The following is a 26275-nucleotide window of genomic DNA, read 5'->3' on the forward strand; positions in this document are numbered from 1 at the left end:
GTGTGTGTGTGTGTGAAATTGGTGCTGTTTTGTGTGTGATTGGTGCTGTTTTTTGTGAGATTGGTGCTGTTTTGTGTGTGATTGGTGCTGTTTTGTGTGTGATTGCAGCCGACGGGGGTGTACGCATGTTTAGAACTTGTGTATGTAATCAAAACACCACAGAGAGAAAAAGGGTCTGAGGGATATTTTAAGACCTGCCCAGGTTTGCATCCCCTAACAGATATTAACAATACCTTTGAAAAACCGGGGGTCTGATATAAGGCCAAATTTCAAGGCTAGAAACAACCAGACTGTTGCTAAATCAGTCAGGAACCAGGTTCATATAAAGCCTATATTGAGAGATACAGAGATGTGCAAAAAGCAGTATGACCGGGGACCAGACCTCACCTCTCCTGGACCAAGCTCAGGAAGTAGGAGGCCCTGCTCTGTCCGTCGTTGCCTCTGGCAAAAACCCGAGTCAAGGGGGAGGTCCCCGGTCATACTGGATGTGAGACACATCGTTTGACACGGAGTGGAATGAACACTTATTGATATGTTCATTATATCCTTTTCATGATTAATTCACATTTCTCTTTATTATTAGCATCACCTTACGCAGTAGCAATATATTATAGAACAGAGGGCATGAAGAAAGCCTTGGGTTCTCTTTCCCTTCTGGCTGAAACATGTTGGTCCCTTCGGCAGTTACCTATTTGTTTGATACTGCCCCATTGCACTGTTCTTGATTTTAATTAGGGGAAGAGACTATAACCTAATTAAAAGTTCATTTTCCTTTAGTCTCCTCACTCTATTTTACTTCACCACTTTTTTTCTTTGTTGCACTGCACCGGTTCCCGTATGACACTACTTTTCTTTTGTTCAACACAGCGATTGTGGGCTTGACCCATAGAATACTTGAAGATTGGGTCTGGAAATGGTCTCAATGATCAGAGACACACCATCCATTTTCTTTGGATGACCAAATGAGATTATTGATCAATACATTACTTTTGATGGGAATCCACTATTTATCCATTCTATTTAGGTCTCACCAACTATCATTTGTGTTTCCTGGTTTTTGCACATCTCTGTATCTCTCAATATTGGCTCCATATGAACCTGGTTCCAGACTGATTTAGCAACAGTCTGGTTGTTTCTAGCCTTGAAATTTGGCCTTATATCAGACCCCCGGTTTTTCAAAGGTATTTTTAACTTGTGTTTGTAACCAGAGCCGAAGTAATCATGATCTTAAATAATGTGAACCCCATTCTAAAGCAACACTCCTCAGCTTGTGGGAATTCATTTTGATATTTTTAAAAGAGGACGGGCCCATAAAAAACAACATGCATGCACTGTGTGTTTTTTTTAGTGTGGTTGTAGTTTTGTTAGTCACTTCGAGTAGGAAATTTACCTCGAAGCCTAAAATAACATCCAAGTGACTTGTTTACTTGGAGGGAGAGCTCTTTAAGCAGAGCAGCACGTTGAAGAACTAGGCCCTCTGAGGCAGAGCAGTTGGCATGGAGTAACACAGCAAGTCCATAAGAGTGACCCACGGTTAAAAATAGGTTTAGTGAGCAAGCTGCAGGTCATACGTGAATCATGTCACTCCTGTCATTGATATAACAATGGAAAAAGGCAGTAAAAATGTTCGCAGTTTTTCCGAAATACAATACAATGAATTGTTATTTTTACTGGAGCAATCTATAACTGTATATGAGTGGATGAACGGGATAAATTATGGAGCCTGCATCGTGAAGAAAACCACCTGTTCCGCCTGGAGCATCAGCTCAGCAGCGAGATAATTGCATTTTCGGGATAAGAGGAGCTAGTCATGTGTACCACAATGGTAGGGGCTCGCGCAGGGGTGGGGGCCGGGCCGGGGAGAGTTTTAAAATAAAATAAAAAACGTACCGGACCGGGTCAACGTCGCCTCTGCTCCGGCCCCAGGGTCCTGTTGGTTGGCGCCTACAAACAGCTGCAACGTCACTGCTGGCAAACCCTCTTAGAGCAGGGTTGTTCAACGCCCTGCGCCTGCCCATTAGGAGACTCGCTCTCCTAATGGGCATGCGCCAGTAGAGCAGACACTAGTGCGCATTAGTGGGTACGGAGGAAAAATTCGCCCTCCATCCCCACTCATGCGCACTTGTGTTGTGCTGCTTGCCCCATGTCTGACAATCATGTCAGTCAACATGACGTCGGACCGCCCACCCCTTTCAGACTCTGAAGGGGGTGGGCAGTCCGACGTCATGCTGACTGACATGATTGATTGTCAGTTCTCCCTCAAGACACCGAGGGAGCTGCGGGTGGCTTGTGAGGCAACGCCCCAGCGCCCTTAATGGACGCACCACCACTGCTGCTGGGAGTCTGGGAATTACCTGTTACCTGTCCTCCAGCACAATTTTGTGCATAGGCACGCAGAGCATGTAATGTGTCCCCATCAGACACCATCCTCCCCTAACTTCTCCCACGCCTCCACCACCCTTAAACAGGAGTGCTTGCAGACATGTAACCCCTGCACCCCCCTTACCCAAGAGTGCTTGCGGACCTTTAACTCCTGAACCCCTTACCCAAGAGTGCTTGTGGACATGTAATCCCTGCAACCCCCCTACCTAGGAGTGCTTGCGGACGTGTAACCTCTGCAACTCCCCCTTACCAAGGGGTGCTTGAAGACATGTAACCCCTGCTCCCCCCTCTCCCAGGAGTGCTTGCAGACGTGTAACCCTTGCACCCCCTTACCCAGGATAGCTTGCAGATATGACACCCCTGCACCACCCTCACCCAGAAGTGCTTACAGACATGTAACCCCTGCTCCCCACTCACCGGTGAGTGTATACAGACATACAACCCCTGCGCCCCCCTCAATCAGAAGTGCTTGCAGACATGTAACCCCTGCACCTCCCTTACCGAGGAGTGCTTGCAGACATGTAACCCCTGCTCCCCTCTTACCTAGGAGTGCTTGCAGACATATAACCCCTGCACTCCCTTACTGAGGTATATGCAGCCTACATAGAGAAAATGCAGAGTGCGACTGACTGGTTTGGTCCACACTGAGGCCGACCAAACAGTCAGCGCCAACAACATATCTTCTATACTCTATTAGAGCACAGCCCTCCGCGCCATGGTACTCTCAGGAACTGAAAGATCAAAAACTAAAGTGTAAACTGTTAGAGAGGAAGTGGAGGAAGGGGTATAACACTGCAGAAAAAGAGGCATATAAACATGGCCTGGTGGCTTATAAATACCTACTTCTTACAACTAATCTTCGCCAATCGAATTAACTCTGCCATAAATTTGGCTAAAGAACTCTTCAAAATAGTCACCAGCCTGGCGTACCCTGGTACACCTAGTGTTTCCCCGAATCAGGGGCTCTGTGATGAAATAGCCAGAATCTTCTGTAGTAAAATGGAAGCTATTTTCACCACATTTAATGGTCCAACAACAGATGGAACACTGGGCGTCAGGGAGAGATATAAATCTCGGTCGGGTTTCCATCCGATCTTTGAGGAAATCGCACCTTTATCCATCAGGGATATTCATAAGTCACTGATGTCAACTAAATCAGGCTCCCCTTATGATCCATGACTGGTGGCGGTTATAAAACTAGCCCCAGAACCCATTGTTATACCGCTTACCGCTATGATGAACGGGATGTTCAAGGAACGACATTTTTCTAAAGCTTGGAAAATCGCATCAACATTGCCTCTACTCATGAAGCCTAACCTGGACCTGAAAGATCCTAATAACTTTCAGCCCATCTCGCATATCCCTCTGCCAGCTAAACTGGTAGAGAAAAGCATGAATGCACAACTAAGCACATACCTACGAGAAGCGCAAGTATTGGATCCAACTCAATACGGGTTCAGAGAGGGGCACAGTACGGAGTCCGCTCTCTTAAAATCCACGGAGGAAATTAGGACCGTACTCGACCAGGGAGATAAGGCCGCAATGATTATGCTGGACCTGTCCGCGGCCTTTGACATGGGTCAATCATGACTTGCTGATGGACCGGTTGTGGGGGTGTGGAGTCCAAGGTAAAGCATGGGAACTCCTGAAGTCCTTCCTCTCGGACAGAACGCAAACCGTGTCACTCTGCACATTCTGTTCCAAACCCTTCTCCCTGCCCTGCAGAGCTTTGCAGGGTTCCTCTCTTTGCCCTACTCTTTTTAATGTTTATGTGTCCTCTCTGGCCCCCTTGATCAACAACTTTGGATTTGCTCTAACATCGTATGCAGATGACACTCAGATTGTGGTGTCCCTGCTACCAGGGCAAGAGATGGGGACAGCAAAACGATTTCATGACTGCATGGAAGCAGTAGGTAAATGGATGTCCCAAAACTGTTTAAAACTCAACTCTGGTAAGCCAGAAGTTATTCTTTTTGGCAATGACCCCAAGCTCTGGACGCCAAGTTGATGGCCAGACACGTTGGGCGTGCTTCCAATCCCCACTAGGAAAGTAAAAAACTTGGGAGTCCTGATTGATGACAAACTCAATTTTGAGGACCAAGTTAATTCAGTTGTCTCGGCTTGTCGCAGGGATTCTGCTCCCACACAGAACTGTGCATAGAGACTTGGAACCTCAGTGAATTAGGGTGTGCCAAAACTCACCTTAGTACCCAAAATCCCCTACCAGACTAGCAATCAGTGTCTCATTGGTTCTTACAAACTCCCAATGTTTAGACAACCCAGAACATGGACTTAGAACACCTCAGGTAACGTGGAACACATGAACACTCTTTCGTTATACAACCATATCAATCCAGAACGAGGAGTAAATGAAGACACATGCACATTTGAAATGTTTATTTTCGAATGCAGTGTTCTCAAGCGCAGTATCTTAGCTAATACAAGCAAACATATTATAAGAAACAAAGGAATCAGCATAGTTACTAGTCCATAGAATACAAAGGGAGAAAGCATGTTAAAATGCTAGAGGGAAGAAGGCTAAATAGCACCTAGATCTTACCCTCCCTTGCTAGTATATTATATTATATCTAAGAAGGTCTCTTTGGGTTTTAGCAGGGCGGCCTCATACCTCTGATCCTAGTGGAAAGGGATCACATCATCTTCCACCAGCTCTCTGCATGCGAAGCATCATCAAGTGTATGTGTATACTCTGTGCAGTGCAATATAAAACGCGCCTAAAGCCAGACTTTTCCGCAGCTGCATGTATGTTATGTCTAGAACGTGCGAAGATCAGACCTCACAACAACCACTGTGTTGAAATATCCTTGAAGGCCTCGGCATGCACTGTACAGACATAGCTTACCAAGCAAAGCTGATACAATAGCAAAACATATTATTCTCGTGTGAAGCAAAACATTTTACTAGGCTCAAAGCTGTAATAACAATAGGTGCCGTGTGCAGAAGCAGCAGAAAGGTTAAAATGGTGTTTATACTCCTAATAAGCTCATGCTAAGTTAACACAGTGTGAAGGCAAGGCATATCTATATGACAGGCTACCACATTTGCTCTTAAAACTTGCAAGAAAATCTTACAGTTTCTACCTAAGGAAAATCAATGTACAGTAGTGACTGCATTAACTATGTCGAAGCTGGACTGTTGTAACAGCCTTTACCTTAACGTTCAGGAGCGATTACTGCATAGACTCCAACTTCTACAGAACGCGGCCGCCAGACTGCTCACAGGGACGGCTAAATTTGCTTCGGTCTCCGGTGATATCAGAAGACTTCACTGGTTACCTGTTAAGAAACGGGTGCAGTTCAAATCTCTCTGTACTGTCTACAAAGCTCTTCATGGTACCGGTCCAGAGCATCTGAAGCAGCAGTTTCAGTGGTATATCCTCAATAGACCACTTTGCTCTCTGGGAGCAAATTTGGTAACAGTCCCTATCTCTAAAAAAGCCAGCTGGGAAGGTAGGAGTTTTTTGGTAGGGGCCACCAAGGCATAGAACGCCCTCCCATTCCATCTTAGGAATAGTACTGATTTACTGGCATTCAGGAAAGCCTTAAAAACGTGGCTTTCTGGCGTTTAATCCTTGGCTTCATATGTAGGTCTCTTTGGGAGGTTTTGTAGACAGCGCAGGACACCTTCGGGTAGCATTTGCGCTTTAAAAATACTAATAACATAACATAACAGTGGGCTAGCCGCTCCTCCCCTGCCCTCGGGCAGGACTGCCCACCCCAACCAAACCGTACCTTCTGTTTTCTCGCAGTGCGAGGAGCAAAAACATAAAATGGTATTTAAAATACCATTTTATGTTTCTGTTTCTCGCACTGCGAGAAAGCAGGGGTGCTACACTCCTCGGCCCACTTGGAGGAGCTGCCCCTGCCTCATACCCAGTAGTGCTTGCAGACATGTAATCCCTGCTCCTCCTTACCCATGAGTGCTTGCAGACATGTATCCCCTGCAGCTTCCCTTACCCAGGAGTACTTGCAGACATGTAATCCCTGCTCCCCCTTCACCCAGGAGTGCTTGCAGACATGTACCCTTGCACCCCCTTACTCAGAAGAGCTTGCAGGCATGTAGCCCCTGCACCCCCCTCACCCAGAAGTGCTTGCAGACATGTAACACCTGCTCCCCCCCTCACCCAGGAGTGCTTGCAGACATGTAATCCCTGCTCCCCCTTCACCCAGGAGTGCTTGCAGACATGTACCTTGCACCCCCCTTACTCAGAAGAGCTTGCAGGCATGTAGCCCCTGCACCCCCCTCACCCAGAAGTGCTTGCAGACATGTAACCCCTACACCCCCTTACTGAGGAGTGCTTACAGACATTTAACCCCTGCTTCCTCTCTCACCTAGGAGTGCTTGCAGACATATAACCCCACTTCAAAATTAATGGAAGGTTCCCCTGATTATTGAACACAGGTAGGGGGAAAGTACTGCAGGAAGAAAAGGGACCTGTGGTTTGTACTTAGCTCAATGAAGTCAGGGATACTGACTAGGACAAGACAATATAAGGGCAAAGCTAGTTTCTAGGAGGTCCTAGAGTAATCACATCATAATGTAATAGCAATGTAAATATCAAGCACTTTCCATCTTTGTATATCCAAAAAAATAATCAAATCTAACAGGTAAACAAATCCACCAGAAATGTAAACAGTATAAACACAATTTATTAAAATACCTCCCTGTCAGGGTTACAATCTAAAATAAAATACAATAAAAATATATTCACATAAGTGAACAAATCTACATTAAAAAAGTCAAAGGACAAAGGTCGACGCTGCGTTTCGGTGTTTGTTTGTAATATTTACACCTTCTTCAGGACGCTTTGACAGCTCAAAAATAATCTAGGATTTAAACAACATTTTTTTAGATATATATTCATTCAGCACATAATCTTTAATACATATACAGTGTTTACTATCCATTCTGGTGTACATTTCGCCCTATAGTTAATTCTACCTGTTATTTTTACAAAACGTTCTTGCATGAGGACCTCCAATGAATCTCAACCTTGGGTATGTTGTTATATAATGACGATAAAACCCTTTCTTTAGACATTCAGATGGTGAAGTAGAAATCCTCACACTTAAGGAAAATTTATTTAAATTAAAATGAGAGTGGATACCTGATATTTCGAAGTTTCTCTTTTAACCATTTAGAAGACTTCTAAAGATAACCGGATGTCTGTATAGCATCTATTCCTTCTGTTTATATAGTGCCTTAATGAAGGAAATTGATAAAATTTTAATGAGGATCGTTATAATCATCCTTCTTTTAGTGCAGTCTCAATTTAATTCTTATGAGATTACCTGTTATCAATTCACGGCATAGGATAAAAAACACGGAGGAGCCACCGGACTTTTCTCTCAGGTTAAATCTAGAGGGGATAGCCTTAGGTCCTTTCCTGAATATAGGATCCCTGTAAAGTAGGACACATGTGTGTAACAGGACTACATGATAAGCCTTACTGATTAAAAACCACAGAGTGGGTCCCCCACTTACCACAGCTATATATCCACTTTCATACCGCTGTGTTTATTTTGTTGATTGTATTTCATCACCTATTAAAATGAAGGGAACGTTTTTTAAGTATCATACTGTTAAGACTATTAATGTTTACATTAAAGGAGCTTATTACGCTGTTTTCTCCAGACTTATTGGTTGATGTTTAACTTAAAACTAGGTAGGTTTCATGTCTAAATATTCCCAATTTTATAGAATTCATATGGAGACCCTGGGATATGTTCTCAATAATGTTGTTCTTATACTAAACACATATCCCTGGGTTTAGTCTGACAATATTTTGTGAAGGCCAACTTTAAAATAAGGCTTACTCTGTTGCTGTTTATCTCGCCAGTTGAAAATGAGGCTCCACAGTTTAACTATAGACTGTTCCTTATCACAAATTTAACACCAGGGGCAGCGTTCTGTAACCCAAGGGTCTTGCATCATTAAAGATTCTAACGCGCCTCAGTTCGCATACCTTCAAAGTTGTGGTCGGCCTCCCTGCTTCTCCGTGTTGCGGGTCATCCGGATAAGTAATTTCCGAAATGCGAGGTCTGCTTATATGCTGCCTCTTCCTTCATTAACCCGGAAGTGGAAAAATATGCCGATTTGCTTTTATATTAAAAAGTATATATTCATCCTAATTTTGTTGCTAGACTTTCGGGGAGTTTATACCTACAACGGGCGACAAAGATTATACTTAGGATGAATATTTTGGCTTGTTTTCCTTGAATCGCCGGTCCCGTCACCCGGAAGTCGTTACTCATAGACGAGTTATATTGTTGTCGCCTGAAGACTTTATTATAATCTATATGAGTATATAATTTCATTAATCCGGCAACATGGGAGTCAATAGCAGTTTCTCTTTTCAAGCGCTATCTCGCTGTATGTTTTTGAGCAATTTATACTATTTATATTTACCACAAACTTAGTCCCAGAAATAGCGGCCATTTTGGATTGGGGAGAGTTTGTTAGATAATTGACATTTCGGTATCCGTCCAATCCTCTCGTGTTAGTAATGGTCATGTTAGGCATATTAATCTGTATCTTGTTGGGGGATATTCTTATATTCTATGTGACACCTTAGTCTATAAATTCTCCAAACATATTTTACAACTTGCCACAGTATCAACACATACAATATGTAATACCACCCAATACAAGGACAATCTATATATCTATATAATTATCATAGACTTATCACAAAACATTGGCTTACTTTTCAATGGTAAGATTAATGCAATATACAATAGAACATATTTTGTATTTTTATTTTTCTACCCCACATATTGTCATGTACTGTTCTTATTCCTCCTCAGTTAGGATTGTTAAGAGGTTAACATAGCTGGTCTAATGTTCCTTGTTGTTTGAAAATCACATCCTAGAGTGTCTTATAGCATTCATTGTTGGACAAAGGCTGCTCTGTGTTGAACTATCCACAGCAGAAATTAATTACGTATACTTGTTCTGCTTTATTGCAAGTTAATAAACCTAATTCAGTTGGAACAATAGATGTCCTATAAGATCAGTCTTTCCCATTCTTCTTTATTATTCAGACCTGCCCTGAAGGTATTAAAAAGGGACATAAAGAATTGTTCTCTTCTTTTCCTCTTGGTCTGTATATCACCCCCTCTGAGGGTTTGCTGCATTACTTCTATGCCACACCATTTCAGGTCTTCGATTTTATGATTGTGGGACAACCAGTGTTCCACAAGGGGCGCTGGTTTCTTTTTTGTTCTAATGGCTGATTTATGCTCCGTGATCCTTGTTTTGATTTCTCTAGAAGTTTCACCAATATAGGCTTTATTACAAGGACAGAGTACCAGGTAAACTAGATTTTTGGTTTTACAGTTGATGAAATTTTTTATTCTATGCTTCATGCCATTGTGCTCAATAGTGTCCACTTTCATTAATGTTGCACAGTTGGTACACATATTACAGCAAAAATTACCAACGGGTAAAGGCCTTTTATCAATGGTTTGTTGACTTTCGGTTTTTTCATCCTTGAATGTATGGACTAAGCAGTTCCTCACTGTTCTATTTCTGCGGAAGCTGAACATTGGCTTTGGGAGTTTTTCACCGTTATTATTATTTAGGAGTGACCAATTTCTGTTAATTATCTTCTTAACTTTATTGCTGGCTGTGCTGAAGTTTGTGACAAATATCAGTCTATTATCTGAGGTTTCTGTCCGTTTTGGTTCTTTCGAAAATAGGGATTCTCTGTCATAATATTTGGCACGTTTATATGCTTTTCTAATTAGATGTTTCGGGTACCCTCTCTCTTTTAGTTTGTGTGATAGAGCGTCAGCATGTTTGTTGAAATCTCTGATGTCTGTACAGTTTCGTCTTATTCTTAAGTACTGACCGAAAAGGATGTTATCCTTTTGGCTCCTGGGGTGGTTACTATTGTAGTGCAATAGAGTATTTCGATCAGATGGTTTTGTGTAGAGTTCCACTGCTAAAGTGCCATTATTTTCTTTAATGCTAATATCTAGAAATTCAATACTCACTTTGTTGTATTTGGAAGTGAAATGTAGATTCACATCTCCAAGGTTCAACCAGCTAATAAAGTCGGTGAGGTCTTCAACGGTTCCGCTCCAGATGAAAAAAATATCATCTATAAACCTCGACCAACAGGTGACATTTTCAAAATACGGGGCTGCATTATTAAAGATGTGCTTATTTTCAAAAGCTGCTACATATAAACAGGCCAGGCTGGGAGCACAGGTGGCTCCCATGCTGGTGCCTTTGACCTGTTTGTAGAAATCGTTTTTGAACAGAAAGATGTTATTTTTGAGGATGATAGTCACACATTCAATTATAAATGTTGCATGACTACTTAGATCCCCGGTATCTGTATTAAAGAGGCCCTCTAACATCTTGATGGTAGCATCCTGTGGGATGTTTGTGTAGAGGGCCTCGATGTCTAGCGTTACTAACCATTGGTTTTGAATATCATAGGGGTGGCCTTCTACTTTGTCTATTATACTAGTTGTATCTTTGATATATGGATTTGTTTACATGTTAGATTTGATTATTTTTTTGGATATACAAAGATGGAAAGTGCTTGATATTTACATTGCTATTACATTATGATGTGATTACTCTAGGACACCTCCTAGAAACTAGCTTTGCCCTTATATTGTCTTGTCCTAGTCAGTATCCCTGACTTCATTGAGCTAAGTACAAACCACAGGTCCCTTTTCTTCCTGCAGACATATAACCCCTGCACCCCCCTTACACAAGAGTGCATGCGAATATGTAATCCCTGCTCCCTCCTTACCCAGTGGTGCTCACGGACATGTAACCCCTGTACCTTCCCTTACCCAGGACTACTTGAAGACATGTAACCCCTGCTTCCCCGTCACCCAGGAGTGCTTGCAAACATGTCATCCCTGCTCTCTCCACACACAGGAGTGCTTGCAGAAATGTACCCTTGCACCCCCCTCTCCCAGGAGTGCTTGTAGACCTATAACCCCTCATCCCCCTTCACCCAGGAATGCTTGTAGACATGTACACTTGCATCACCCATACCAAGGAGTGCTTGCAGACATGTAGCCCCTGCACCCCCTCACCCAGAAGTGCTTGCAGACATGTAATCCCTGCACCCCCCTTACTGAGGAGTGCTTGCAGACATGTAACCTTTGCTCCCCCTTCTCACCCAGGAGTGGTTGCAGACATCTAACCCCTGCACCCCGTCACACAGAAGTGCTTCCAGACATGTAACGCCTGCTCCCCCCTCACCCAGGAGTGCTTGCCGACATGTAACCCCTGCACCTTCCCTCACCCAGCAGTTCTTGCAGACATGTAACCCCTGCTCCTCTCACAGTGGCAGAAGCGCTTGGTGCAGAATCCACAGTGCGCGTCTGAGTACCAGTTATGCGGCCTGCATATCACTGACAATAGCGATGAGGAGGGCACAAGAAGTGTTAGTGGGGCCAGAACTACTGAGAGCATCAGGTCAGCATTGAAGCCCTGTACTACTGCACTTTACAATAATCAGATTGTAATAACCCCACCCCAGCGGCATAGGTGGTCATTGTCAGACCCCAGCAACAATGTCTGCCTGCTTCTGCACTCAAGGTGCCTGCCAGCTTGTGCCCAGGCCAAACACCTTAACGTGTTGCAATAGAAACAACTTTACAACCTGGAAGGGAAATATTTGGGTAAAATGAGTGTTTTAGTTTGAGGATCCCAGCTGCTGAGTTGGGATATTCAGAATCATTGTGAGCAGAACACACCCAGGCTCTTTCATCATCTGCTTCTAATGGGCCAAAAGTGTTTCAAATACAGACTCACCTTTGGTCATTGACCAACATCAAGCTTTCAGTGCCAGTTTAATTATAGGAAATGTGACCAATGTAATGAAAATGTCAATAACTTCAGCACAATTGAAGATTTAACTGTGTACAGGATGCCACAAAATACCAGTCTACCTAGTTCAGTGGTCGAGTGAAAACCTTCCCATTAACATTGGTACTAATGCTGTTTTTTTTAAATGTGTTTCAGGTTTTATTTGCCACATGGCCTAACTGTTGACAAGGACGGCAATTACTGGGTCACTGATGTGGCTCTGCATCAGGTAAGTTAATTAAATATAACCCTCCTGTATGGAGCTGGCAAAGCCAGAGGAACTCCTAGCGCAGCCAATAGGAGAAGGGATCCCCTCCTTCACTCCGCGTGCACATGAAGCCAACAATCTAAAGCTCACACTGTGTTGGTACAAGCGTCACCAGCAGTAGAAAAGATGTACTTTTGGGGTGCAAGGATTATAGTAGAAGCTTTTAAAAGGCAATCAATGAGAGGGAGAGTGAAAAAATCTGAACTCCTGAAGCTAAGGAAGCAAATCATAGCGTTGCTGCTACTGAAGCACGATGCAATAATTTGCGGCAGTGGGATATGTTGTCCCAGTGCATAAGAAACTCAAAAGGACAAGAAATGTAGTGGTGTAGGTATTATGATAAATGAAGTTCAGGGACATTTTGCTGCCCTGTAGTGGCCACAGACACCAGTACTGTAGACACGTTGTTGTGTTTTGTACTGACCAGTGTCCTGGAGAGGAGCTGTAAAGAAGTGAAAGAAACCAATTCTAGGAAGATGGCTATCAAAGTCGATCTACTGCTTATGTGATATCTTAACCAGTCTGCACTTAACAAGACATGCAGTCCAAAAATCTAAGTTAGGATATGCACAAGAGATTAATTGACCCTGATCCCTGGCTGGCAGGGATGGGGATACTGGGCCCTAAAGGTCCCCTGAGGACAAGGGCAGTACCAAACAGTAAGCCTGTGGTAGGCACCTTCATGGCAGCGTTCAAGAGCTGTGGTGTAGTCTGAGAAATCATCCTGAGAGCTCGCTGCATGGTCAGGACTCAGGAGGGAATTTGTAATTACAGAAGGTGCTTTTCGGTCCCTATTGTAATATCGGAGTGCGTCTCTCAGTCATTGGTGCTCAGCGCAAACCTTTGATAATCCAACCTCCAGGTGTCAAAAGGAGCATCCCAATGGCATCTTTGAAACATAAGGAAGTAAATGAAGGGAATGCATTGGAGAGTGAAGGGGACACAGAAGAACATGTATATATAGGACTGAGACTGTAATTCAAAGGTACAGACTGAATGTAAAAGGGGCAGAGTGTGTAAAAAATGATAATTAAAAATCGAGTTATTGAGCCAAATACGTTTGCTGGGAGTTTACAATGGAAAGGTGATAGAAAAGTAATACATATCCACAGCTAAATGGAAGATTTGCTAAATAATGGGGTGGCTGTAAACTTAATTATACAAGTAAATGTTTAGAAGTTGCTAGCAAGGGGTCAAATTGGACTAATTAATATCCTAGGATACTTCAAGCTTCTGCAGAGGCCTTCATAAAAATACGCATGTAGTTCTTCAGCCAATTCCTGCTTATCTATTTTAAGGAGAAAAGACCCAGCATAGTTACACAATTAGAAACCAGGAAGCTAAGGACCTCCTTGGCTGTGCTTAAAATGTTATTTCCAGCTGCAGAGTCTCTGGTGTATTTAAGAGGTTACTGTATAAGACGTTTCAGGAGTATAACCAGAACCTTTACCTTTGCATAAACCTTTGCATAAACAGTGATAAGTGGATGGGCACGCTTTTCAATAAGAATGGTTGTTGCTGTTTTATTAACAGAATTAACATGCAAAGCCAATAGGTCTCACTTTAAAGCACCTAGCTGTTGGCTTTCCAATTGATCATACAAGCATGTGAACGCATTCATCAAGATGTCCATCAATATTGGAATGGGTTTCCTATTAAAGGAAACCCATTACAAGATGGCTGTCTATCGCCATGCTGTATGCGTGCCCCATAATCCAGGGGTGAGCATGCAGTGTGTAGCTAGCGTCCTGACACGTGCATGCTCTTGTGTCATGATGCAGCTACAGTTTGTTTTATTTACTATTTTTAGATGGAATCCTGGAGTTGTAAATTAAAAAACAGAATAAAATGCGCAGGAAAGCACATTTTGAGACAGGAGAGGCCTGACAGTAAATTGCAGTAAGAGGGCCCTCGATAAAGAAAATAATGAAAATCAGCAGAAAAAAAATGGACGCTGTGATAAAGATGGTGGGGAAGGGTGGCCTTGGAGAAGTAAACACCACCAAGCGGTGGGAGCAAGTGGTGTATGGGGTGGGCGGACTACAACAGAGGAGCTAATGTTTTAAAATAAACAAATAAAAAATGAAATCCGGGAGGAGCATTATAAACAGCGTACCAGCTTAGGAGGCGGTGGCGAGAATGTGAACAATACAGAAGCCGCACAGGGGTGGGGGATCAAGAAAAAAGTAGCACATTGAGAGACAGCAAGAACACATGGGCACACCCATAGAGTGCTGAAAATAAAAAAGGTTCTCTGAATGCAAGGAGTAGAAGGGTACAAGTCAATCAATCAGAACAATGTAAAACCGAAATGCTCCTGAGTGAAACAAACACAGGAATAGGAAGGAGAGCCAACGAATCAACATCAGGTTAGTGAGATAGACTACAAAGACCATGAGGAAGTGGTTGACCCAAAGTTCACTCCCTATTTTCTGGAAACAACAGGTCTAGCTTACAAAAAGCTAAAGCCCTCTGTAGGGACTGCTTGGGAGTTGGGGTTTTGGGTGTGGGTTTTTTTTTTTTGGTGTTTGAAATCCTCGTCTTGGTAAGTCAGTTGAGGTTTCCAAGTGACTGTGTGCTGGAAAAGAAAGTTTATATTGCATTGTTGTTTAATGAATTAATACTTCCAACAATTACTTTTTATATACATAGTTTAAAATAATTTTCTAACTTTAAAGATGTCTTGACAATACTTTTTATTATTCAGTTAATCGCATGTTAGATGTTCATACCTACATTTCACCATGATTCAGAAACATTTTATTTTATTTTATAATGCAGGTGTTTAAACTGGGAGCCCAGGGAGGGGACTCTCCTCTTCTAGTTCTAGGAAAGGCCTTCCAACCAGGAAGTGACAAAAGCCACTTCTGTCAACCTACTGATGTAGCTGTTGATCCAGCAACTGGCAACTTTTATGTTTCCGATGGATATTGTAACAGCCGCATCATGCAGTTCTCACCCCTGGGGAAGTTCCTCTTGCAGTGGGGAGAAGGTAAGGCTGTAACTCTGCCCTCTTTGCTGGTAGTGATTATGTTTGTACATTGGGAAGGCGTGGTTTTCTTTCACTCAGTGTTTGAGCAGTAATTTTCAGCACCTGCAATACTTGAGTGTTCTTGTTATAGGGTGTCTCCAGGTCTGTATTTATCCTCGCGCATTTCCTCGCTAGCGGATCCTAAGCTTGTAGAAGAAAGAAAGTCAGAAGTTAAGTATACTCCCATAAGTTTTCTCCCGGAATAGGAGTGGAATTCTGGCCTTTATGGGAGTCAATTATTTTTACTGGAAGTACTACTTAAAATCTACCACGGTTACAGCCCTCTCAGAGTACTAGTGTATAATGAGGCAGATTTCACTGTAGGCATCTACAGCCTCTTTGACTTAGAATAAGGGAGTACAAGTCAAGTCATAAGCTTTTATTCGATTTGAGAAATACAAATCATACAAGCATAAAACATATAAAAGTAATTCATTATATACATATTTGTTCTAAATACAGAGTAACTCAAATAGTCTCGGGAATAATACATAGAGAGGGAGAGAGCATATAATGGCAATCACTGATCAACATAGCATAGTTAAAATTAAATATGAAGCCAATAAGTTAAAAAGGTCATGCATGTACAGACAGGAATAGATATAATTTTCACACAAGGTGCTATCCTGGCAGCTGTACGTTTAGATGCAAAGGTTCCTGTATGGCACAGGGCAACAATAGTACAAGGTTAAAAAATATGATTTTTATACAAACATTCCAGTAAGGCTCGGGCAAGCTATGATACGAAGTTAAAAAATGATATGCTATTAAAACATGAAACATGAATGTACAGACAGGGATATATAAGGTTATGGCAGCACTATACACTTCCTGGCAGCTATACATTTCAAGATGAAAGTGGCAACAAAGAAACAAATGTCCGCATTCTCTAGGGAAGATAATAACACTAGGGCACTCTTTGGGGATCGAATGTTATATTTTAAAAAGATAGGTTTTAGGTATCTTACCCTTAAGAAGTGATAAAATTTACAAAAAAGTAGAAAATGGCAGCAGCTCTGGCGTGAAGTTTTGTCACATGGGCATGGAGTCTCGGATCTTATTTTCTGATCTGGAAATGCGACAAGATGATGTACAATGCCCAACCTGACTCGGGTTAGTACAAATTGATGAGAGGGACGGGAAACGTTCAAAAGGTAGGCTTGGAACCCCGGAGTTAGGTTTAGTTCCTTATAAAACTGCACGGTGGCTAACTTACCATACACCTTATCTCGCCCTTTCTTTTTAAAATTTAAAAATGTTTGTTTAATTTCTTTTTTGGGAATTGCAACCGCCAGTTCGGGGTCACGAAGGACATCTATTTCAAATAGAGTTTTATACCATGAATGAATGTATTTCAACCATTGAATACGTGGTGAGTGGTCCAATCCTATACAATCAAGAATAATTTCTTGAGTGAATCGAGTCTCTGGCTTAGCCCAAATAGAACGCCACAATAAGAGTGGCCGAACGGCTGCTAAGTCCGAGATAAACTCGATCCCTACCTCCTCGTGAATTAGTTGGACAGAGGCGGAGGGGGGGACGCATAACAGTCTTTTCAGAAACTTGTTTTCATCTTTCTGGAGCGAAGGGCCCTCGATGTGACCCCACACTCCCGCCCCGTACAGTGCAGAAGAAACACAACGTATATTATATATGTTAGTCATGTCAGAAATACTTCTCAATCCGAGCTTGGATGCAAATCGAAATATGCTACTGGTGGTCCGCATCATTTTCAACCTTATGTTGTCAAACTCGGGTGTCCAAGACCCGTCACTGCCGTAGGTGATTCCCAGATAACAAAATGATTTGACATATGTCATCTTGTCGTTGTCCAGGAAAAAACTGTGCTTCAGCTTATTGGCAGAGTGCCCACACGACATTATATAAGTCTTGGATTTATTCACGCGGAGCCTCCTAACTTGAATGAACTGCGCGAATCTGTCAATCAATCGCTGTAACCCATTCTGGGTACGGGATAAAAGAACAGCGTCGTCCGCATATAGTAGGATTGGAACAGATTTACCTCCAATCAGGGGAGCGTCTACTGCAGTATCAATCAGGATGCTATCGATGTGATTGATAAAAAGGGAAAATAAAAGGGGGGCCAGTACGCAACCCTGGCGGATGCCACGTGAAACTTTAAAAAACGGCGTACATTCACCTAGGGTGCCATAGCGAACCTTACAGGATAGTTTCTCATAGAGCCTGGCCAAGAAATGAACTATTTCCTTCGGTGCACCTGACTCTAACAAGACCTGCCATAAAATAGCGTGATCAACTAGATCGAACGCGCTGCTCAAATCAGCAAAACATAAAAAAAGGTTGCCTTTTTTTACAACGGTATATTTATTAATGATAAGATCCAAATTTACGCATTGCTCCAGGGTACCCATATCTTTCCTGAAGCCGTATTGTACTTTTGTTAGGATATTCATGTCTGTGGCCCAAGTTTCTAGTCTTTTGAGCAAGATTCTGCTCATGACCTTTACTGAGGCGTCCAACAAAGAAATTGGTCGGTAGTTGGAAGCCTCTGATTTACTGCCTTTTTTAAAAAAGGGGTATAATAACTGATTGGCCCCAAGAGGGGGGGATATTGCCTTCAGCTGCACAGTTAAAAGTCCTCACCAAAATAGGAGCCCACAGATTTGGTTCTGCTTGTAAAAGATCGATGGGTACCCCATCAGGGCCCGGGGCCTTCCCCCCTTTACTATTAGAAAGCCCTTCAAGGCCCTCCTCCAGGGTCACCTCCAAAGGTAAAGGTATCCAGGGGGAGGACTCGGAAACTGATACAGTTAGGAGTGTCCCTTCTGGGTTAAAAATATTGGTGAAGTGGATAATCCACTCATTACATGAAACGTAGGAGGTTATTTCCGGACAACCATCGGTATTTAAAAAGGGACTGTTAATTGTTTCCCAGTAGAGTTTACAATTTTTAGTCTCGGCTGCTTCCTTCAACTTATCCCACGCTTCATGTTGTAAAACCTTTTTCCTTTTAGAAATTGCCATTTTATAATTGACCCTTAGTTGTTTTACACCATTGCTGTCTCTGGGTTTGGTGCCCAGAGCTTCTTTCAATTCCCGTAGGGCTACTGTACAGGGTTTGTCAAACCAACCCCGATTTGTAGTTCTGTTAGATGGGGATTTCTTAGTAAAGATGCCTTCAATGATGGTATTAATCTTGATAAATTGTGACATCAGGAGATCAGGGTTGATTACGTTTTTTAGGCAGTAGCTAATCTCAGTTTTGCAACTTACTATGACCTCCCTCTGTTTGGCCATGGAGCTAGTTCCAGACCATTTAATCCTCGGACCATTAGGTCTGATCGGAACTATTGCAGTAGAGCAGGTTTCTCCTGTCGCTAATTTAGCACCCCGTCCCGATAGGGTAATACAAATGCTGTTATGATCACTGAGGCTTTCCTCTCTGATACAAAGATTTAAAAAGTCTCCTGTACTGGAGAACAGAATATGGTCAATGAAAGTCCCAGCATCCCTCCCTGTAAAAGTGGGGCAGATATCGTTCAAACTGTTTTTGTTACAGCTTAAAAGATGTAAGTCTAATTTAATTAGTAGTTTGTTAAGAATTGTACCATATTGGCAATGTGGGAAGTGAAGAGAGTCTTCGCCCTCACCCATAACCCCCCGATGATTGTCTATCTCCATTCCATAGCCACAGGGATTCCCTTTTGATAAGTGACAGGGCTGCAGATTAAAGTCCCCTGCCCATAGGACGTCTGCCCTTCTATTTGCGATACCCAAAACCCTTATGATTTCTTTTTCAAGAGGGAATAGAATATTCCCTCTGGTTACATCAAAGATATTATTATAAAAATTGACAAGGTCCAAATCATTTCCCTTGCTACATTCGACCCTCACTACCTGGCTATGGGCTCCCACAGTTGTGCTACCTCTGACTTTACTATTGCACAACTTGTTGGACAGGAGTAGCAGAAGGCCCCCCTTAGCCCTACCTGAGCTGGATTTAGTGGCATTGAGGCAATGGGAGGAATAGCCTTCTATATTTATTTGCTCTTGGCACCAAGTTTCTTGAAGGAGGATTATATCAAATCCTTCCCCTATAAACTTGGGCCAGAACGGGGTGTTCAGTTTCCCTGCAATTCCGGCAATGTTCCAGGAAATAAGGGTGAGATCGGCATGCTCGGTTCGGCCATATGCAGCCTGCTTCAATCGAGAGGCACGTGCTATGATCCGGTTGTCCCCCTTGGCACTCACACACGGAGCAGTCTTAAGAGCACCAAGGGCCATGCCTGCTTCATTACCATTGCATGGAACATCTCTCAGCTGATACCCATCTACAGGCCCACAAATAGGGACCTGGTTGTTACAAGGGTAGGATTTGAGTGGGAGAGGTTCTAGGGGGCTACCTTCCTGGACGGAAACCTTCCGTATGGCCTCATGTCCACTATGGGAAACGTGGTCCATAGAAGGGGCTGCACGATCGCTGGGGTAGATTTGTTGCATACATACGTTTGACCCTACCTCCCTGTTGTCAGACTGGCTTGATGATGGTAAAGCACAAAGTCAATCGACCATCTCAAGGCTATCAAATCTGTTATTAGTGTGAATACCTTGCCACCCATCAGCCACAAAGTTGCCTTTGTTGGGATACCAAGGGGGGCGAGGCATCCATCCCCTGCTCCTGCTCTTTTGGGTAAGCCATGGGCCTCCATAATTCCATATTTGTTCTGGAGGTAAAACCCAGTTTGGAGGCGGAATTGGGTGATGGTAGTTATATACGGGGGGATAGAAGAAGGAGAGTCGATGGGCGTCGATTCCCCCTTTCTTCTCCAGATCTGGCCACGAGCAGATATGGTTCACGGTGGACGCATCTTCGCAGGTAATAATGATGCAGTCTCCCTGAATGCTCTTGGGGCTCGCCCCCACCCATGGGACTCTACGCACGGATGATAATCTGCTGGTGTTTGGGGGCTGTAATGGCCTGTTGATACTAAGCCAGTGAAGGATTTTGTTCATGAGGGACCAGGACTGTTCAGTTGAGTCTGCTGCTAGTTCGGGTACCCCCGTAAGAATCACAGTAAATGGGGATACCTCCGGTGATAGATGAACTGGGCGTTTAGATCTGGACCCCCTCTTACCCTCTAGAGGATGTGGTTTTAATGGCGCTGGGGGTTTAGTTTGGGATAGCTGCGAAGATACCTTGGCCGAGGTAAGATTGTCGGCAGTTGGTAGAACTACAGGTGGTTTTGTTTGAGGTGGCTGCGAAGATACCTTGGCCGTGGTATGGTTAGCAGCTGTTGATGGAACGACGGGGGGGGGGGGGGGAGAGAAAAATTTTGCTGACTAAGTGATGGTGGCTGGAATGGGGATTTGGCTTGTGATTTAGATGTTACACGGTTATTTGTGGCTAAAGATAAAGGGGTCGAGGGCTCATTTGTTTTGGACTGGGCTTTAGGTACTGCGTGCGAGCTGTCTAAATTAGCTGGTATAACCCCGGGATTCACCGCTAACGGGGCCCCCCCATGTTTGGCAAGTCCCGCCCTGTTCTGGATGGATTGTTTGTCGAGGAGTGTGGCGAGTTGCTTTTCAATTGCCATGATGCTCCGTTCCAGGGGTTGGAGGTGGTGTTTTAATAGGTCCCTAAATCTGGCAAACAGCTGCGTAATGTCGCAGTCAGTCGGCCTAGAGCCACCCTCTTGATCCATGTCCAATGTAAAACATTGTGAGTTGGACAAAGAAGGTTGTGCAGGGTTGTTACTGTAATGGGCGTTCTTAGATGGTGGTACAGTGGGCCCTTTCTTAATTTTAGAAGTGAGAGGGTGACTAGTGTTATTCCCCTTATTTAGAGGTTCAGGTTGCTTCGGGACAGCGCCTTCTCTAACCCCCTTGAGCCGGATTTCTTGTGCTGGATCTTCTTGCTGAAATCGCTCAAGGTCCGGTGTTATCTCAGGCTCCCTGTCGAGTCCGATTCCAACGACAGGTTGGTGACAGATAAATCAACAGCATTAGGGATAGCATGGACTTGGGCTGTGGCACCAGACTGTAAAAGAATTGGGATAGGGGAATTTGATGGAGGCGGTGTTTGCGCAGTTGCCAAGGGGCCCATCGAGGATCTCCGGGCAATCGCAAGGTCCTGAGACACCCTGCGCTCTAGCAAGGAAATACTTAAGTTAATGGCCTCAGTAGTTGTTGCAATGAACTTATCAATTGGGCCTGTGATCAGGGCAGTTTTTTGTGCAGTCTTACTTCTTGAACCCCTAGTCATTGTCAAAGTGATCAGGGTCTAGCTCCAATATACACAAATATCCACAGCGGTACCTTAGAATGAGAGGGCAGCTTCTGAACAGTAGAAGCCAAGGGGGGTGGCCCAGCCCAGCCTGGTACAGCCTGGAACGGCCTGAAACGGGCCCGGGCTTCGCCCCGGGCTGCGACCCGCGCGCGTCCCGCGATACGCGTTAGTGGAGTTACTTAAGTTCCTATTGGGTAAGAGGGGGCGGGGTACTGGGAGGGGGCGCGGCTCACGCGGGAAGAGGACACAGCTGGTGCTGTTGATTGCTGGTCCTCGCAGTCCCGGGGCCGCGCCTCTCACCTCCGCTGCGGCCTCGCTGATAGACGCCTCCACACGCAGGACTCAGAAAGGGCAAGGATTGCTGGAAGGCTACTCCTGTAGCGACGTGCAGGAAACGGTGTGAGCAAGTCCTCTGAACGAGCGGCTCCCGCGAAGCGGGGGCTGCGAGAGGTGAAGAGCGCTTTGGTGGGGGCGGGGCACTGGGTGGGGGCGGGGCACTGGGAGGGGGCGCGGCTCACGCGGGAAGAGGACACAGCTGGTGCTGTTGATTGCTGGTCCTCGCAGTCCCGGGGCCGCGCCTCTCACCTCCGCTGCGGCCTCGCTGATAGAAGCCTCCACACGCAGGATTCAGAAAGGGCAAGGATTGCTGGAAGGCTACTCCTGTAGCGACGTGCAGGAAACGGTGTGAGCAAGTCCTCTGAACGAGCGGCACCCGGGGAGTATTATTTCGACCAGGAAAAACTATGTTTCTATGAGGAAAAAGATCTTCCTACAAACTGCTTTAAAAATCCAAGTTTTTGACTTCAATTCCCACCCAGGAAGCACGTTTATGCCGTCCCTTTTAAATGCAAGTATATTTCCATGGTGGGAAATATAATACAAAATGTCGCTACTACAAACGTATAGGGTTGTGGGTGTTCCATCATTTTTTTTTAAAATAACTTTACCCGTACCCCTAATCATAAGGTTATAAGAGCAGCAGGGTTATCCATTTCACTGGTCTCCCTGCTGTTGTAAGTTTCAATTTTAAAATTCAACTTATCTTGATTTTGTGCAACATGGTATAACGTTTTTACCCATCACAGAATGTCAGTGATATGACTACAGCCACTAAAACTAATTTTAAGAAAGTCCTCTTTTTGTGGCGAGGGGGTGTTTACAAAATATCCATAAGCCAGTTTAGGAAGCTGGCTCTTTATGTAGTATGACAAAACGAGGTATACTGTGCAAAGAGTCCAGGTTTTTCCTTATGAGTGCACAGGGGCTTGCTCTGGCAGTCCCAAGGTGCTCTTCTAGGGGTTAGTGTGGTTGAGCAGCCATAGGCTTATCAGAGAGGCGTGGGAAGCATCCGCAAATACACACAATAGTCAATAAACGATGCACACGACTCAATAAGATCTACACCAATTTTTTAAAATAGCACAAATCTTTATATATATTTAGGCTCCAGAATCAATACGATCAGTCAGGCAAGTACGTTTTTGTAGAGAAATACTTTTGCGTTTAAAAGGTTGACAGTGCATTTTTCAGTGGCTGCAATGTTATCCTATGGGAGGAAAAACAAATACAGCATACAGGTTCTTTGCAGCAATATATGAGACCCATCTCCTGGACTTTAGGTGAGTATGGGTCAAGGGGTCTAAAGCAGCACCAGCAGGTCACCTCAGCAGCACGAGGGCGGCCGTGTGCATTGGTGCACAACAGCGTCAGGTGCCCAGTATAAGTCCATAGGGATCGGTCTTCATGAACAGAGGCTGCAGGTTTTCACTGGGAGGCCAGTCGGGCTGAACAGGGGGGGTTCAGCCCTCACGATGCTCCAATGACATGGAGACACCTTTGGTCCTCTTCTTCCTGGGCCAGGGGCGATAGGTGCAGAGGTGTCCTTAGGCATTGGGTTTTTGTCACCAGGAGCGGTCCTGGTAGAGGGGGTCTGCAAACAGAGGCTGCAGAGGTGTTGGAAAGCCCACAGCGGTAAAACCCTAGGTGGGCTTTGAGTATGGAGACTACCTTGACACATTGGTCCACTTCAGCTTGGGTTAGGCGGCTCGTTGGAGGAGTGCTTTCCAACGTCAGGTTTTCGGTGTCTTGAAGCCTGTAAGCTCAGTCTTAGGTACCTGCAAGATGCAGAGGAACAGCTCCACTGTTCCATGGGAGTTCCTGAGTCTTTGGAGAAGCATTGGCAATCCTACCAGGCTTTGGATGATCAGCAGCTGGCAGGGCGAGATGACTTTGGGCAATTGTCGAGAAGAGGTGAACAGGCCGGCAGGGCTGGTGCCAAGTCCATTGCTGCTTCTGCAGTTCTTTCTTTTGGGGCTCTTCAACTCTTTTTCTTCTTCTGGTCAGCAAGATCTGATTCTCTGGTGACAGGGACTCCCCTAAATGCTTAATTTAGGGGCGCGTGGGTAGTAGCCAATGGGCTTCTTACCCTTGGGGCCACTACGCCCACTATATGACCACTGTGCTGTGAGTGTGCATGTTTTTAGGATTCCTCTCAATGCCAATTACACTCTATCTGGGCCCCTAATCTATTGCCCTCCGGGGCCGTTCATGGAATGCCTTTATTGCAGCATCTGGCATACCTACCATTAGATCTGCCAATTTCAGTATTATCGGAGATCTTAATCTACATTTAGATGCTAGTCAAGACTGTGAAATCAGCAATTTCTTAGCTGATCTTGCTGCCCTTCAACTTACCCAGCGCGTCCCTGGCTGCACACATTCTGCTGGTCACCTATTGGACCCTGTTCTCTCCAACCGGCCCGCTCTCTTTGTCAATACGCCTATTCCTATGAGCTGGTCCGACCATTACCTGGTAACAATGTCATTACTGGCAGTGGGCCCCCTCAAGGGCGCAGCTCGTAAACCGGTTTTAAAGCGCCTTGGCATAAACTCGATACCGAGCAGTTCCATACCCTCCTCTTGAGCCACACGCCCAGTCTTTCCAGCAATCCTGATGGGGCTTAGAGTACTCTATCTGAATGGCTCATGCACTCCCTCGATACTCTCATTCCAGCCAGGTGGTCCCAAAGCTGCAATATCCAGTCAAGCACGCGGAACAACGACAACCTGTCCTCAGTCTGGAAAATCTGTAAAAGGCTGGAACGGACGTGGAGGCGGGACTATGATCCAATTTTGAAAATACAATACACTGTATCCATCCAGCGGCGTAACATGGTGTCACCCCCTCACGACTTACCCCATGATGGACCTCCCTCCTCCGAGTCTGCCAGTGCCAAATAACGGGACCATATAGAGATTAATGCAGAGGAACACACGCAATATAAAGAGAGAGGGCGACACTCAAGGGGAAATGTTATTGCACACAAAGGGGCCCCCTCCAAATGGTCTCACTCCACCAATCTTAAGGGTGAAGAGCAGTTACTGGAAATGTAAAAGGTATCTACCCTCACATTAGTGCATCGCACAGTGTGTGCTTTACCGCAGAAATATTTATGCTTAGTCACATCTCTGATCAGTAGTCATCATAGGACTGTCGGAATTTACAGAATAAAAAGGTTAACGCAGTTGTTTTAGGAACATAGTTGAGCGGCACAGGGAACGGGCTGGGCCCATTGACCTCGTGTCAAAGGATCTGTCTTCTACAGACAATGTTGACTTCCAGCAGCTTATTTTCATTTTTACATTTCATGATTATTTTTGAAATAACTTCAGCTGAGTGAAAACGTCATAATTTACGTCTTAATTTGTTTTCCATTCCACAAATGGAAAGAATGATTCATCATGAGCGGCCTTATAGTAATACCACAGCGCCCTCTACTGTCCTTCAACTGAAGTGTTCGACACAGAGACAAACAGTACTATTTTGCATTTTGGTCACGTCACGATGTCACCCCATGTGATGGTGTCACCCGGTGCGGTCCGCATCCCCGTAGTGACGCCACTGTATCCAACAATAACTATCACAGAGCCATTCACAAGAAAAGAGCTGCCTACTATGCCAATGAGATCAGAAATAGAAGTAACCCTGCTAAATGTGTCTTCTCCCTGCTTAAAGACCATAAATCTACAGGGCAACCTTAAAGCTACTCCTCTTTCCCCTATACAGCAATGCACGATCGTTGCTGCTTCATCAATAAGGTCGAGGACATCTAAAGGACCTTCCCCACACTGAGATCAGGACAGGCCCCTCCCCGGACCCTGTGATACACCTACACTCTGACTTACCGGCGCTGTCTCAAGAAGGGATGCGCACGATCTGCAATAAACTTAAATCAGGATCCCCTCCAGAGTCTCTTAAACCGGATCAATTTCATAAATTCTTACCTCAACTTCTTTCTCCCTTCTGCAAACTCATCAATCTATCTCCCTTCTGCAAACTCATCAATCTATCTATGTGCTCTGCGGTAGTCCCCATTACCTGGAAACATGCCAATATGGCCCCTCTGCTAAAAAACAAATGCAGGATGCCTCTAAACCAGATAGCGTTTGCCCTATTTCTCTTCTC

General features: G+C 44.5%; 1 protein-coding gene across 4 annotated transcripts in view; it reads left to right on the forward strand.

Moving 5' to 3' along the window:
* The window catches only part of PAM (peptidylglycine alpha-amidating monooxygenase), a 1252349-nt gene that overhangs the window by 1078874 nt on the left and 147200 nt on the right, over positions 1-26275 (forward strand). For all 4 annotated transcript variants that reach the window (XM_078675446.1, XM_078675447.1, XM_078675444.1 and 1 more), the window contains 2 exons: positions 12400-12472; positions 15293-15503. In XM_078675446.1, the coding sequence (XP_078531572.1) occupies positions 12400-12472; positions 15293-15503 (284 nt within the window). The remainder of the gene's footprint in view (positions 1-12399; positions 12473-15292; positions 15504-26275) is intronic.

This window comes from Lissotriton helveticus, chromosome 2_1 (genome assembly GCF_964261635.1).
Source record: "Lissotriton helveticus chromosome 2_1, aLisHel1.1, whole genome shotgun sequence".
Classification (NCBI taxonomy): Eukaryota; Metazoa; Chordata; class Amphibia; order Caudata; family Salamandridae; genus Lissotriton; species Lissotriton helveticus.